The sequence below is a fragment of the Oncorhynchus clarkii genome, chromosome 30, assembly GCF_045791955.1.
Source record: "Oncorhynchus clarkii lewisi isolate Uvic-CL-2024 chromosome 30, UVic_Ocla_1.0, whole genome shotgun sequence".
NCBI classification, from domain to species: Eukaryota; Metazoa; Chordata; class Actinopteri; order Salmoniformes; family Salmonidae; genus Oncorhynchus; species Oncorhynchus clarkii.
In genome coordinates, this window is record NC_092176.1 from 30,095,580 (window position 1) to 30,108,820 (window position 13,241).

At 43.6% G+C, this 13,241-nt stretch overlaps 1 protein-coding gene across 1 annotated transcript in view; it reads left to right on the forward strand.

Moving 5' to 3' along the window:
• LOC139389486 (protein patched homolog 1-like) overlaps positions 1 to 13,241 on the forward strand; it is a 139,346-nt gene that overhangs the window by 94,828 nt on the left and 31,277 nt on the right. The window contains exon 17 of the mRNA XM_071136317.1: positions 7,439 to 7,622. Within this exon, the coding sequence (XP_070992418.1) occupies positions 7,439 to 7,622 (184 nt within the window). The remainder of the gene's footprint in view (positions 1 to 7,438; positions 7,623 to 13,241) is intronic.

The following is a 13,241-nucleotide window of genomic DNA, read 5'->3' on the forward strand; positions in this document are numbered from 1 at the left end:
TCACTTCAACCAGGTGAAAGCCATTTATTAATATTGGGCTAAACCCTTTCACTTCAACCAGGTGAAAGCCATTTATTAATACCAACTAAACCCTTTCACTGCTTCAGGTGAGACTGGTCTCCAACCCATTTATTAAAACAGAGTGAGTTTGTGATCAAAACCCATTTCAACTTGGTGGGAGTACAGTATACTGAAAATCCTTTATCTGAACCAGGTGGGTGCTGGATCGTATGTCATTCACTTTAACCAGGGGATAACTTGATGATTACTCCCAAGCAAGCCTGTCTGCCTGTCAAGAATGCATGTTGATGCTCTGTAAAGTTCTATTATCATGTCCTTCTCATCTCTTGTCCTGGCATGTAGCAGTGGTACAGTAGGATTGTACAAAATTAGATTTGACAAATCTTTGGAGAATGGGATACTGAGTGGGTCTTTGTGCGTAATGTGCGTAGTAACTCTTTTGACTTGACTTGGGGTTAGTAGGCCAGCCTACCAGAGATTGTATGAATTTTCCTTTCCTTTTGTTTTGTGATGATTAGAGTTAATTTCAAGTGACCTCAGTCGCAAGTTAGATAAAACTAAACGGTCTAAAGGAACTATGGAAATGAGTCTCTCTCTCTCTCTCTCTCTCTCAGAAATGTTAAGCCCTTACCGGGACTGCAAGCCATCCTCTGAAAAAGCTATTAAGCCACTTTTTTTTTTTACCGTGTTCCGAGTTCCTAGCTGAGTGTGATAGTAAGCTGCTAGACAGAGGAAGGGGAAATAGATTACAATATAACGCCTCCTGGAGTCTCTCTAATTGTGTAGCCTAGCAGTATTTCCCAAATGGTGATCTGCTATAGATGTTGTTCTGTTAGTTAGAAAGGCTTTTGCCTTTGGTTGGTTGTTGGTGAACAACTGGCCTAGATGTCACAAAACAGTTAGGGCCTGGGAGGCGTGCCGGCCGTTCCCCAATGGGCTTCCCATGACAGCTTAACTTCTTGGAACTCTGGGGGCGGTATTTCATTATTAGATAAAAAAAACGTTCCCGTTTTAAGCAATGCTCGACTATGCATATAATTGACAGCTTTGGAAAGAAAACACTCTGACGTTTCCAAAACTGCAAAGATATTGTCTGTGAGTGCCACAGAACTGATGCTACAGGCGAAACCAAGATGAAATTTCAAACAGGAAGTGCCACAGATTTTGAAGGCGCTGTGTTCCAATGACTCCTTATATGGCTGTGAATGGGCCACGAATGAGCTTAGACTTTCTGTCGTTTCCCCATAGTGTCGACAGCATTGTGACGTATTTGTAGGCATATCATTGGAAGATTGACCATTTTACACTACATCTACCAGGTGGTCGCTTGGTGTCCTCCGTCGCAATTATTGCGTAATCTCCAGCTGCAGTATTTTTCCGTTTGCTTCCGAGGAGAAACCCAACTGCCACGAATGATTTATCATCGAATAGATATGTGAAAAACACCCTGAGGATTGATTCTAAACAACGTTTGCCATGTTTCTGTCGATATTATGGAGTTAATTTGGTAAAAAGTTTGGCGTTGTAGAGACTGCATTTTCAGATTTTTTTCTTAGCCAAACGTGATGAACAAAACGGAACGATTTCTCCTAAACAAATAATATTTAGGGAAAAAATGAACATTTGCTATCTAACTAAGTCTCGTCATTGAAAACATCCGAAGTTCTTCAAAGGTAAATGATTTTATTTGAATGCTTTTCTTGTTTCTGTGAAAATGTTCCTGCTGAATGCTAGGCTTAATGCTATGCTAGGCTATCAATACTCTTACACAAATGCTTGTGTAGCTATGGTTGAAAAGCATATTTTGAAAATCTGAGATGACAGTGTTGTTAACAAAAGGCTAAGCTTGTGAGTGAATATATTTCTTTCATTTCATTTGCGATTTTCATGAATAGTTAACGTTGCGTTATGGTAATGAGCTTGAGGCTATGATTACGCTCCCGGATACGGGTTTGCTCGACGCTAGAGGTGAAAGACATACAGTTGTCACGTATCCTTAATGCAAGACAGACCTCTCTCTCTTTCCCCCTCTCTCCTCTTTCTCTCTCTCTCTCCTCTTTCTCTTTCTCTCTCCTGTTTATCCTTTTCTCTCTCTCTCTCTCTCTTCGCTCCCCTCTCTCTGTTAATTTTCTCTGTTCTCTGCTGCCACATCCCCCTTCAATGAGTGAATAGGAGCTGAGACCTACTTGATCTCTTTCAGACAACACTCTGCGCGTGTGTGTGTGTGTGAGAGAGAGAGAGAGTACGTGTGTGCATTTTTGTGTCAAGGTGTGCATGCATATACTGTACAGTAGTAACTGTATTTTTTTCCCCCTTTCAAATTAAGAACAGGTATTTTCCAACCCCAGCACACCACAGCTTTCTGGGGAGGGATTCCTTATGACCGAGGGTATTATATGGGAGCTGGCGATGTGTGTGTTTCAGAGACAGAGATAGAGGGTAGGCTTCGAGGGGACTCCTACGGTAGACACACCTATAGCTAAGCTCTTGGCAGTAGTGTGGAAACCTACCAAAAAAGGGACTATGCCAGTTCTGGACTTACTAGATTTACACATCTGATTTTTTTGGATCTATGTCAAGTAATGCAATGGGGAAAAATGGTACAGCAACCATTTTGGGAGGGGGTGTGGATGACCACACACCATAAGCGACAACAAATGAATTCCCTTTTAGACAACTTCCTGGACAAAATGTTTCACTGTAATAGTGAAAGTGTAAACTTGGCAGAAGAAAACCTAAACAGTATATTTGACCTTTCAGCTTCCCTATCAAATCTAACATTTTCAAGAAAATTAACAAGAATGACAAATGGTTTGATGAAAAATGCAAAAACCTATGAAAGAAATTGAGAAACCTATCCAACCAAAAACATAGAGACCCAGAAAACCTGAGCCTACACCTTCACTATGGTGAATCACTAAAACAATACAGAAATACACTACAGAAAAAGATAGAACAGCATGTCAGAAACCAGCTCAATGCAACTGAAGAATCCATGGACTCTAACCACTTCTGGGAAAACACTAAACAAACAACAACATGAAGAGTTATCTATCAAAACGGAGATGTATGGGTAAACCCCTTCTCCAATATTTTTGGCCCTATAACAAAGAACAAACAGCAAAAACATATACATGAACAAATACAAATCTTAGAATTTACTATTAAAGACTACCAGAACCCACTGGATTCTACAAATACATTGAATGAACTACAGGACAAAATACAAACCCTTCAACCCAAAAAGGCCTGTGGTGTTGATGGTATCCTCAATGAAATGATCAAATATACAGACCACAAATTCCAATTGGATATACTTAAACTCTTTAACATCATCCTTAGCTCTGGCATCTTCCCCAATTTTTGGGACCAAGAACTGATCACCCCAATCCACAAAAGTGGATATAAATTTGACCCCAATAACTATGCGTCAACAGCAACCTTGGGAAAATCCTCTGAATTGTCAATAACAGCAGACTCGTACATTTCCTCAATGAAAACAATGTACAGAGCAAATTTCAAATGGGCTTTTTACCAAATTACCATACGGCAGCCCACGTATTCACCACACCCTAATTGACAAACAAACAAACCAAAACATAGGCAAAGTCTTCTTTGTTGCCCTCAATAAAGCTTTTGACTCAATTTGGCATGAGGGTCTGCTATACAAACTGATGGAAAGTGGTGTTGGAGGAAAAACATGCGACATTATAAAATCCAAGTACACAAACAACAAGTGTGTGGTTAAATTTGGCAAAAAACACATTTCTTTCCACAGGGCCGTGGGGTTAGACAGGGATGCATCTTAAGACCCACCCTCTTCAACATGTATATCAACAAATTGGTGAGGGCACTAGAACAGTCTGCAGCACCCGGCCACACCCTACTGGAATCTGAAGTAAAATGTCTACTGTTTTCTGATAATCTGGTGCTTCTGTCCCCAACCAAGGAGGGCCTACAGCAGCACCAAGATCTTCTGCACAGATTCTGTCAGACCTGGGCCCAGACAGTCAAGGACTGGGAAGCGGGTCGGATCACACAGACACAAATAATGGTTTTCCAAGAAAGGTCCAGTTACCAGGACCACAAATACAAATTCCATCTTGACACCGTTGCCCTACTAGCACACAAAAAACTATACATATCTCGGCCTGAACATCAGCGCCACAGGTAACATCCACAAAGCTGTGAACAATCTGAGAGACAAGGCAAGAAGGTCCTTCTATGCCATCAAAAGGAAGATAACATTTAACATACCAATTAGGATCTGGCTAAAAATACTTAAATCAGTCAAAGAGCCCATTATGGTTGTGAAAATTAGAAAATCTGCATGCATAATTCTGCAAAAATATCCTCAGTGTACAATGTAAAACACCAACTAATGCATGCAGAACAGAAATAGGCTGATACCCACTAATGATCAAAATCCAGAAAAGAGCTGTCCAATTCTAAAACCACCTAAAAGGAAGCAATTCCCTAACCTTCCATAACAAAGCCATCACCTACAGATAGATGAACCTGGAGAAGAGTCCACTAAGCAAGCTGGTCCTGGGGCTCTGTTCACAAACAGACCCCACAGAGCCCCAAACAAATCATGAAAAAACAAAAATATGATTACTTGACACATTGGAAAGAATTAACCAAAAAAACTGAGCAAACTAGAATGCTATTTGGCCCTGAACAGAGAGTACACAGCGGTAGAATACCTGACCACTGTGACTGACCCAAACATAAAGAAAGCTTTGACTCAGTGAACATAGCCTTGCTATTGAGAACGGCTGCCGCAGGCAGACATGGCTCTCAAGAGAAGACAGGCTATGTGCACACTGCCCACAAAATGAGGTGGAAACTGAGCTGCACTTCCTAACCTCCTGCCAAATGTATGACCATATTAGAGACACATATTTCCCTCAGATTACACAGACCCACAAAGAATTGGAAAACAAACCCAATTTTGATAAACTCCCATATCTATTGGGTGAAATACCACAGTGTGCCACCACAGCAGCAAGATGTGTGACTTGTTGCCACAAGGAAAGGGCAACCAGTGAAGAACAAACACCATTGTAAATACAACCCATATTTATGTTTATTTATTTTCCCTTTTGTAACTATTTGCACATAATATGACATTTGAAATGTCTTTATTCTTTTTTAAACAGTGTTTACTGTTAATTGTTATTGTTTATGTCACTTATTTATTATCTACTTCACTTGCTTTGGCAATGTAAACTTATGTTTCCCATGACAATAAAGCCCTTGGAGAGAGAGAGAGAGAGAGAGAGAGAGAGAGAAAGAGAGAGAGAGAGAGAAACAAAAGGGAAATAAAAGGATTGGGAAAGAGACAGAGAGGAAACAGGTACAGAAAGAGTGAGGGAAAACAGGAGAGGGGAAGGGAGCAAGGTAAGGTGAGAGAGAGAGAGAGAGAGAGAGAGAGAGGCTGCCTTTGCTACTGCTATCAAGAGCCCCTAATTATTATTTTTTTTTTAAAGAGCCCTTTTGTTCTCTGTCTGGATCTGACTGTGATATAGGACATTCTGGGTATCCGTGGGGGTCAGGAGAAGCAAGCGCAAGCAATATTTGTACAGATGCTGTGTTCTTTTTATGCTTTACTTGATTTGCAAGGTGGCATTCTCTTCAGTGTTAACAGCAAGGCTAACTGCACACAGACGCACATAGGGACTCCAGCCAATTTTTTTATTGTTACGCTATCTCAAGCTACCCCACCCCACCCCAATACTTACCCACAGGACTCCTCCTCACCCCGGCTCTGTGAACGAGGGATTTATTGACATGAGAAGGGTGAGTGGCGTGGAGCGGTGTGCAGTAATGGCTGCACCTCTCAGGAGGTAGCTAGCTACTAATCACCGCTTTCACAAGGGAGGAGGGAGCTACAGCCCTCAGAGAGTCCCGAGGAGGGAAACTCTGTGGGGAGAAGGGGCTACAGTAGCTAGCTGATTCTGTTAGGGAATGGAGTTAACTTAGTTGTAAAATAAATGTGCTAGCTAGTTTGATGTGATGAAGAAGTGTGCTGTAATAGATGTAAAGTTCAGGAGCTAGCTACTAAGGCTTGAGCTATAGCCATGGGAGGGAGGGTAGCTAGCTGTTGTGGAAGTGAGGTAACCAAATAGTTGTGCAGGGGAAATGAGGTAGAATTGTGAGAGAAAGTAGAGAGGGAATCTAGTAATCTCTCATAGGACTAGGAGGGAGCACACTGTATCAGGGCTGTGCGCGCTAGCCTTTGCTCACTAGTTCTGTTGGAGAGGTATGCTGGTTCTCAACACGTTACATGCATGCTTTTTCTTCTCAGGAGACATATCTGACCGCACCTGAAAAGCTGATTTGGCATTTCCATGTTTAAATTGAGGCCTAATAATTCTGTGAACTCACCGAGAAATACGGGAATTTTCAGAAGGCACTAGTGTTTGACTGTTTACTTTTCTTTGGGTTGGAGAGAGGGAGAATTTTGTCGCTTATTTTTAAAGCGGGTGCGTTTTCTCATGCTCATGCATGGATATAATTTCTGCGGTGGGTTCATCTGGAGGAAGTTTTGGTTGACACGTTGTTTCTACAATTCACGCCTGTTGCTAACCACCAATATCTCTCTCCTCCTCTCTTTCCCCCTCCTCCCTCTCTCTCTCCCCCTCCTCCCTCTCTCTCTCCCCCTCCTCCCTCTCTCTCTCCCCCTCCTCCCTCTCTCTCTCCCCCTCCTCCCTCCCTCTCTCTCCCTCCTCCCTCCCTCTCTCTCCCTCTCTCTCCCCCCTCCTCCCTCTCTCTCCCCCTCCTCCCTCTCTCTCCCGCCTCCTCCCTCTCTCTCCCCCGCTCCTCCCTCTCTCTCCCCCGCTCCTCCCTCTCTCTCCCCCGCTCCTCCCTCTCTCTCCACCCCTCTCCTCCTCTCTCTCCCCCTCCTCCCTCTCCCTCTCTCTCCCCCCTCCTCCCTCTCTCTCCCCCCTCCTCCCTCTCTCTCCCGCCTCCTCCCTCTCTCTCCCCCGCTCCTCCCTCTCTCTCCCCCGCTCCTCCCTCTCTCTCCCCGCCTCCTCCCTCTCTCTCCCCCGCTCCTCCCTCTCTCTCCCCCTCCTCCCTCTCCCTCTCTCTCCCCCCTCCTCCCTCTCTCTCCCCCTCCCTCCTCCCTCTCTCCCCCTTCTCCCTCTCTCCCCCCCTCCTCCCTCTCTCTCCCCCCCTCCTCCCTCTCTCTCCACCCCTCTCCTCCCTCTCTCCACCCCTCTCCTCCCTCTCTCGACCCCTCTCCTCCCTCTCTCCACCTCACCTTCCCCCTCCTCCATCTCTCCCCCTCACATTCCCCCTCCTCCTTCTCTCCCCCTCACCTTCCCCCTCCTCCTTCCCCCCCCCCCTCACCTTCCCCCTCCTCCTTCTCCCCCCCCTCTATCCTTCTTTTCAATTATTAACTATTCTCTAGCTGACTAGGCAGCGCTTGGTGGATGCGGATGGCATCATCAACCCGGTGGCATTTTACATCTACCTGACTGCGTGGGTCAGCAACGACCCGGTGGCGTACGCAGCCTCGCAGGCCAACATACGGCCCCACCCCCCGGAGTGGCTCCATGACCGCACAGACTCCATGCTCGAGACACGGCTCAGCAGTGAGTGACCGATCACAGCACACTTTACTACCACAAACACCTTTCAATGGCCAATCATATCAGACACGCTTTTTTGCTCTCAATTATTATTTAGCACACTGGCCTACAGATTTGTCAATTGAATTAAAAAAGACTAAGACTTTATTTAAGAAGTGTGCAGGAACTGTTTTTTTCTGCCTCTGGTACCTCTGGTAGCTCATACTGCTTTATGGTGACATGGAGCTATCCATCTGTTTGTATCGCTAAACACACTCATATACATTTATGAACTACTTGTTATGTTTTGTGGCCTAACTATTCCATGGGTCATTTCACCTTGAGTATAACATTTTACGTATTTTGCTCAACTTCACTTCCATAGGCTTTTATTACATTTGAGCTGCAGTTATTTTAGAGTACATGTTTGTGCCATTCCATCTGTGGAGTTAATTACTCATATCTACTTTCTGGTTTTAACTGAGGTAGTTTACAGTATACTGAGCTGTGTGTGTGTGTGTGGGGGGGATAGCACGCTGTGGTACTCTAATGGTGCCTGTGGTGAATGTCATAACTCTTACCACAACAGGCCGCTATGGATCACACACACACACACACACACACACTTAAAACTCTGTGACCCCAGAACTGCCTACACCCTGTTCTCATTTCCTTACCACACACACACAGAGAGTGCGCGCACACAAAGGAAAGGGAAAGACAATTATTGGGAAAGAGAAAGAGAGGAAAAGGGTGTGAGAAAGAGAGTGAGGGAAAAGAGGGTGGACAGGAGAGGGAAAGGAAGCAAGCATGGGAAAGAGAGAGAGAGGCTGCCTTTGCATTACAGGGGGGAAGATGTGATTGGATAACAAGCAGTGAGTGTAAATATGATTGGCTAATCAGGGTAGAGTGCTTGGCTGTACAGGAACCCCCTGGAGCAGAGCAATGTTGGCAGAGCTCCAACTCCCAGTCCTAATGGACATTTGTAGTGGAGATTATAATGGGCCAAACCATGTTAGCAAGTAGTGCTGGCTGACCCTCCAGGCACTAGAAAGCACACACACACACACACCACAGAGAGTCTTTGCGGTGTCATTTCTGGGATGTTTTTGATCAAACTTATGTTTTTGAAAGAAAAGTCCTAGGCAAAACAATATGGACTGGATTTTATAGTGTGAGTGTGGTGGATATAAGATACTATAGTGGGGGTGTGGTGAGTATAACATATTATAGTGGGGGTGTGGTGGGTATAAGATATTATAGTGGGGGTGTGGTGAGTATGACATATTATAGTGGGGGTGTGGTGGGTATGACATATTATAGTGGGGGTGTGGTGGGTTTAACATATAGTGGGGGTGTGGTGGGTATAACATATTATAGTGGGGGTGTGGTGGGTATAACATATTATAGTGGGGGTGTGGTGGGTATAGGATATTATAATGGGGCTGTGGTGGGTATAAGATATTATAGTGGGGGTGTGATGGGTATAAGATATTATAGTGGGGGTGTGGTGGGTATAAGATATTATAATGGGGGTGTGGTGGGTATAAGATATTATAGTGGGGTGTGGTGGGTATATGATATTATAGCGGGGTGTGGTGGGTATATGATATTATAGTGGGGGTGTGGTGGGTATATGATATTATAGTGGGGATGTGGTGGGTATATGATATTATAGTGGGGGTGTGGTGGGTATAAGATATTATAGTGGGGGTGTGGTGGGTATAAGATATTATAATGGGGGTGTGGTGGGTATAAGATATTATAGTGGGGTGTGGTGGGTATATGATATTATAGCGGGGTGTGGTGGGTATATGATATTATAGTGGGGGTGTGGTGGGTATATGATATTATAGTGGGGGTGTGGTGGGTATATGATATTATAGTGGGGATGTGGTGGGTATATGATATTATAGTGGGGGTGTGGTGGGTATAAGATATTATAGTGGGGGTGTGGTGGGTATAACATATTATAGTGGGGGTGTGGTGGGTATAACATATTATAGTGGGGGTGTGGTGGGTATAACATATTATAGTGGGGGTGTGGTGTGTTTAACATATTATAGTGGGGGTGTGGTGGGTATAACAAATTATAGTGGGGGTGTGGTGGGTATAGGATATTATAGTGGGCTGTGGTGGGTATAAGATATTATAGTGGGCTGTGGTGGGTATAAGATATTATAGTGGGGGTGTGGTGGGTATAAGATATTATAGTGGGGGTGTGGTGGGTATAAGATATTATAGTGGGGGTGTGGTGGGTATAAGATATTATAGTGGGGGTGTGGTGGGTATAAGATATTATAGGGGGGTGTGGTGGGTTTAAGATATTATAGCGGGGTGTGGTGGGTATATGATATTATAGTGGGGATGTGGTGGGTATAAGATATTATAGCGGGCGTGGTGGGTATATGATATTATAGTGGGGGTGTGGTGGGTATAAGATATTATAGTGGGGGTGTGGTGGGTATAAGATATTATAGTGGGGGTGTGGTGGTTATAAGATATTATAGCGGGGTGTGGTGGGTTTAAGATATTATAGCGGGGTGTGGTGGGTATATGATATTATAGTGTGGTGGGTATATAATATTATTATGGGGGTGTGGTGGGTATATGGTATTATAGTGGGGGTGTGGTGGGTATATGATATTATAGTGGGGGTGTGGTGGGTATATGATATTATAGTGGGGATGTGGTGGGTATAAGATATTATAGTGGGGGTGTGGTGGGTATAACATATTATAGTGGGGGTGTGGTGGGTATAACATATTATAGTGGGGGTGTGGTGGGTATAACATATTATAGTGGGGGTGTGGTGTGTTTAACATATTATAGTGGGGGTGTGGTGGGTATAACAAATTATAGTGGGGGTGTGGTGGGTATAGGATATTATAGTGGGCTGTGGTGGGTATAAGATATTATAGTGGGGGTGTGGTGGGTATAAGATATTATAGTGGGGGTGTGGTGGGTATAAGATATTATAGTGGGGGTGTGGTGGGTATAAAATATTATAGTGGGGGTGTGGTGGGTATAGGATATTATAGTGGGCTGTGGTGGGTATAAGATATTATAGTGGGCTGTGGTGGGTATAAGATATTATAGTGGGGGTGTGGTGGGTATATAATATTATAGTGGGGGTGTGGTGGGTATATAATATTATTATGGGGGTGTGGTGGGTATATGATATTATAGTGGGGGTGTGGTGGGTATATGATATTATAGTGGGGGTGTGGTGGGTATAACATATTATAGTGGGGGTGTGGTGGGTATAACATATTATAGTGGGGGTGTGGTGTGTTTAACATATTATAGTGGGGGTGTGGTGGGTATAGGATATTATAATGGGGCTGTGGTGGGTATAAGATATTATAGTGGGGGTGTGATGGGTATAAGATATTATAGTGGGGGTGTGGTGGGTATAAGATATTATAATGGGGGTGTGGTGGGTATAAGATATTATAGTGGGGTGTGGTGGGTATATGATATTATAGCGGGGTGTGGTGGGTATATGATATTATAGTGGGGGTGTGGTGGGTATATGATATTATAGTGGGGGTGTGGTGGGTATATGATATTATAGTGGGGATGTGGTGGGTATATGATATTATAGTGGGGGTGTGGTGGGTATAAGATATTATAGTGGGGGTGTGGTGGGTATAAGATATTATAATGGGGGTGTGGTGGGTATAAGATATTATAGTGGGGTGTGGTGGGTATATGATATTATAGCGGGGTGTGGTGGGTATATGATATTATAGTGGGGGTGTGGTGGGTATATGATATTATAGTGGGGGTGTGGTGGGTATATGATATTATAGTGGGGATGTGGTGGGTATATGATATTATAGTGGGGGTGTGGTGGGTATAAGATATTATAGTGGGGGTGTGGTGGGTATAACATATTATAGTGGGGGTGTGGTGGGTATAACATATTATAGTGGGGGTGTGGTGGGTATAACATATTATAGTGGGGGTGTGGTGTGTTTAACATATTATAGTGGGGGTGTGGTGGGTATAACAAATTATAGTGGGGGTGTGGTGGGTATAGGATATTATAGTGGGCTGTGGTGGGTATAAGATATTATAGTGAGCTGTGGTGGGTATAAGATATTATAGTGGGGGTGTGGTGGGTATAAGATATTATAGTGGGGGTGTGGTGGGTATAAGATATTATAGTGGGGGTGTGGTGGGTATAAGATATTATAGTGGGGGTGTGGTGGGTATAAGATATTATAGGGGGGTGTGGTGGGTTTAAGATATTATAGCGGGGTGTGGTGGGTATATGATATTATAGTGGGGATGTGGTGGGTATAAGATATTATAGCGGGTGTGGTGGGTATATGATATTATAGTGGGGATGTGGTGGGTATAAGATATTATAGCGGGTGTGGTGGGTATATGATATTATATCGGGGTGTGGTGGGTATAAGATATTATAGTGGGGGTGTGGTGGGTATAAGATATTATAGTGGGGGTGTGGTGGGTATAATATATTATAGTGGGGGTGTGGTGGGTATAAGATATTATAGTGTGGTGGGTATAAGATATTATAGCGGGGGTGTGGTGGGTATAAGATAATTTAGTGGGGGTGTGGTGGGTATAAGATATTATAGTGGGGGTGTGGTGGGTATATGATATTATGGTGTGGTGGGTATAAGATATTATGGTGTGGTGGGTATAAGATATTATAGTGGGGTGTGGTGGGTATAAGATATTATAGTGGGGTGTGGTGGGTATAGGATGTTATAGTGGGGTGTGGTGGGTATAAAATATTATAGTGTGGTGGGTATAATATATTATAGTGGGGTGTGGTGGGTATAAGATATTATAGTGTCTTGGGTATAATATATTATAGTGGGGGTGTGGTGGGTATAAGATATTATAGTGTCTTGGGTATAAGATATTATATTGTGGTGTTTTGGGTATAATATATTATATTGGGGTGTGGTGGGTAAAATATATTATAGTGTGGTGGGTAAAATATATTATAGTGGGGTGTGGTGGGTTTAAGATATTATAGTGTGGTGGGTATAAGATATTATCGTGCGGTGTGGTGGGTATAAGATATTAATGTGGGGGTGTGGTGGGTATGACATATTATAGTGGGGGTGTGGGGGGTTTAACATATTATAGTGGGGGTGTGGTGGGTATAACATATTATAGTGGGGTTGTGGTGGGTATAAAATATTATAGTGGGGGTGTGGTGGGTATAAGATATTATAGTGGGGGTGTGGTGGGTATAAGATATTATAGTGGGGTTGTGGTGGGTATAAGATATTATAGTGGGGGTGTGGTGGGTATAAGATATTATAGTGGGGGTGTGGTGGGTATAAGATATTATAGCGGGGTGTGGTGGGTTTAAGATATTATAGCGGGGTGTGGTGGGTATATGATATTATAGTGGGGGTGTGGTGGGTATATAATATTATTATGGGGGTGTGGTGGGTATATGATATTATAGTGGGGGTGTGGTGGGTATATGATATTATAGTGGGGGTGTGGTGGGTATAACATATCATAGTGGGGGTGTGGTGGGTATAAGATATTATAGTGGGGGTGTGGTGGGTATAACATATTATAGTGGGGGTGTGGTGGGTATAACATATTATAGTGGGGGTGTGGTGTGTTTAACATATTATAGTGGGG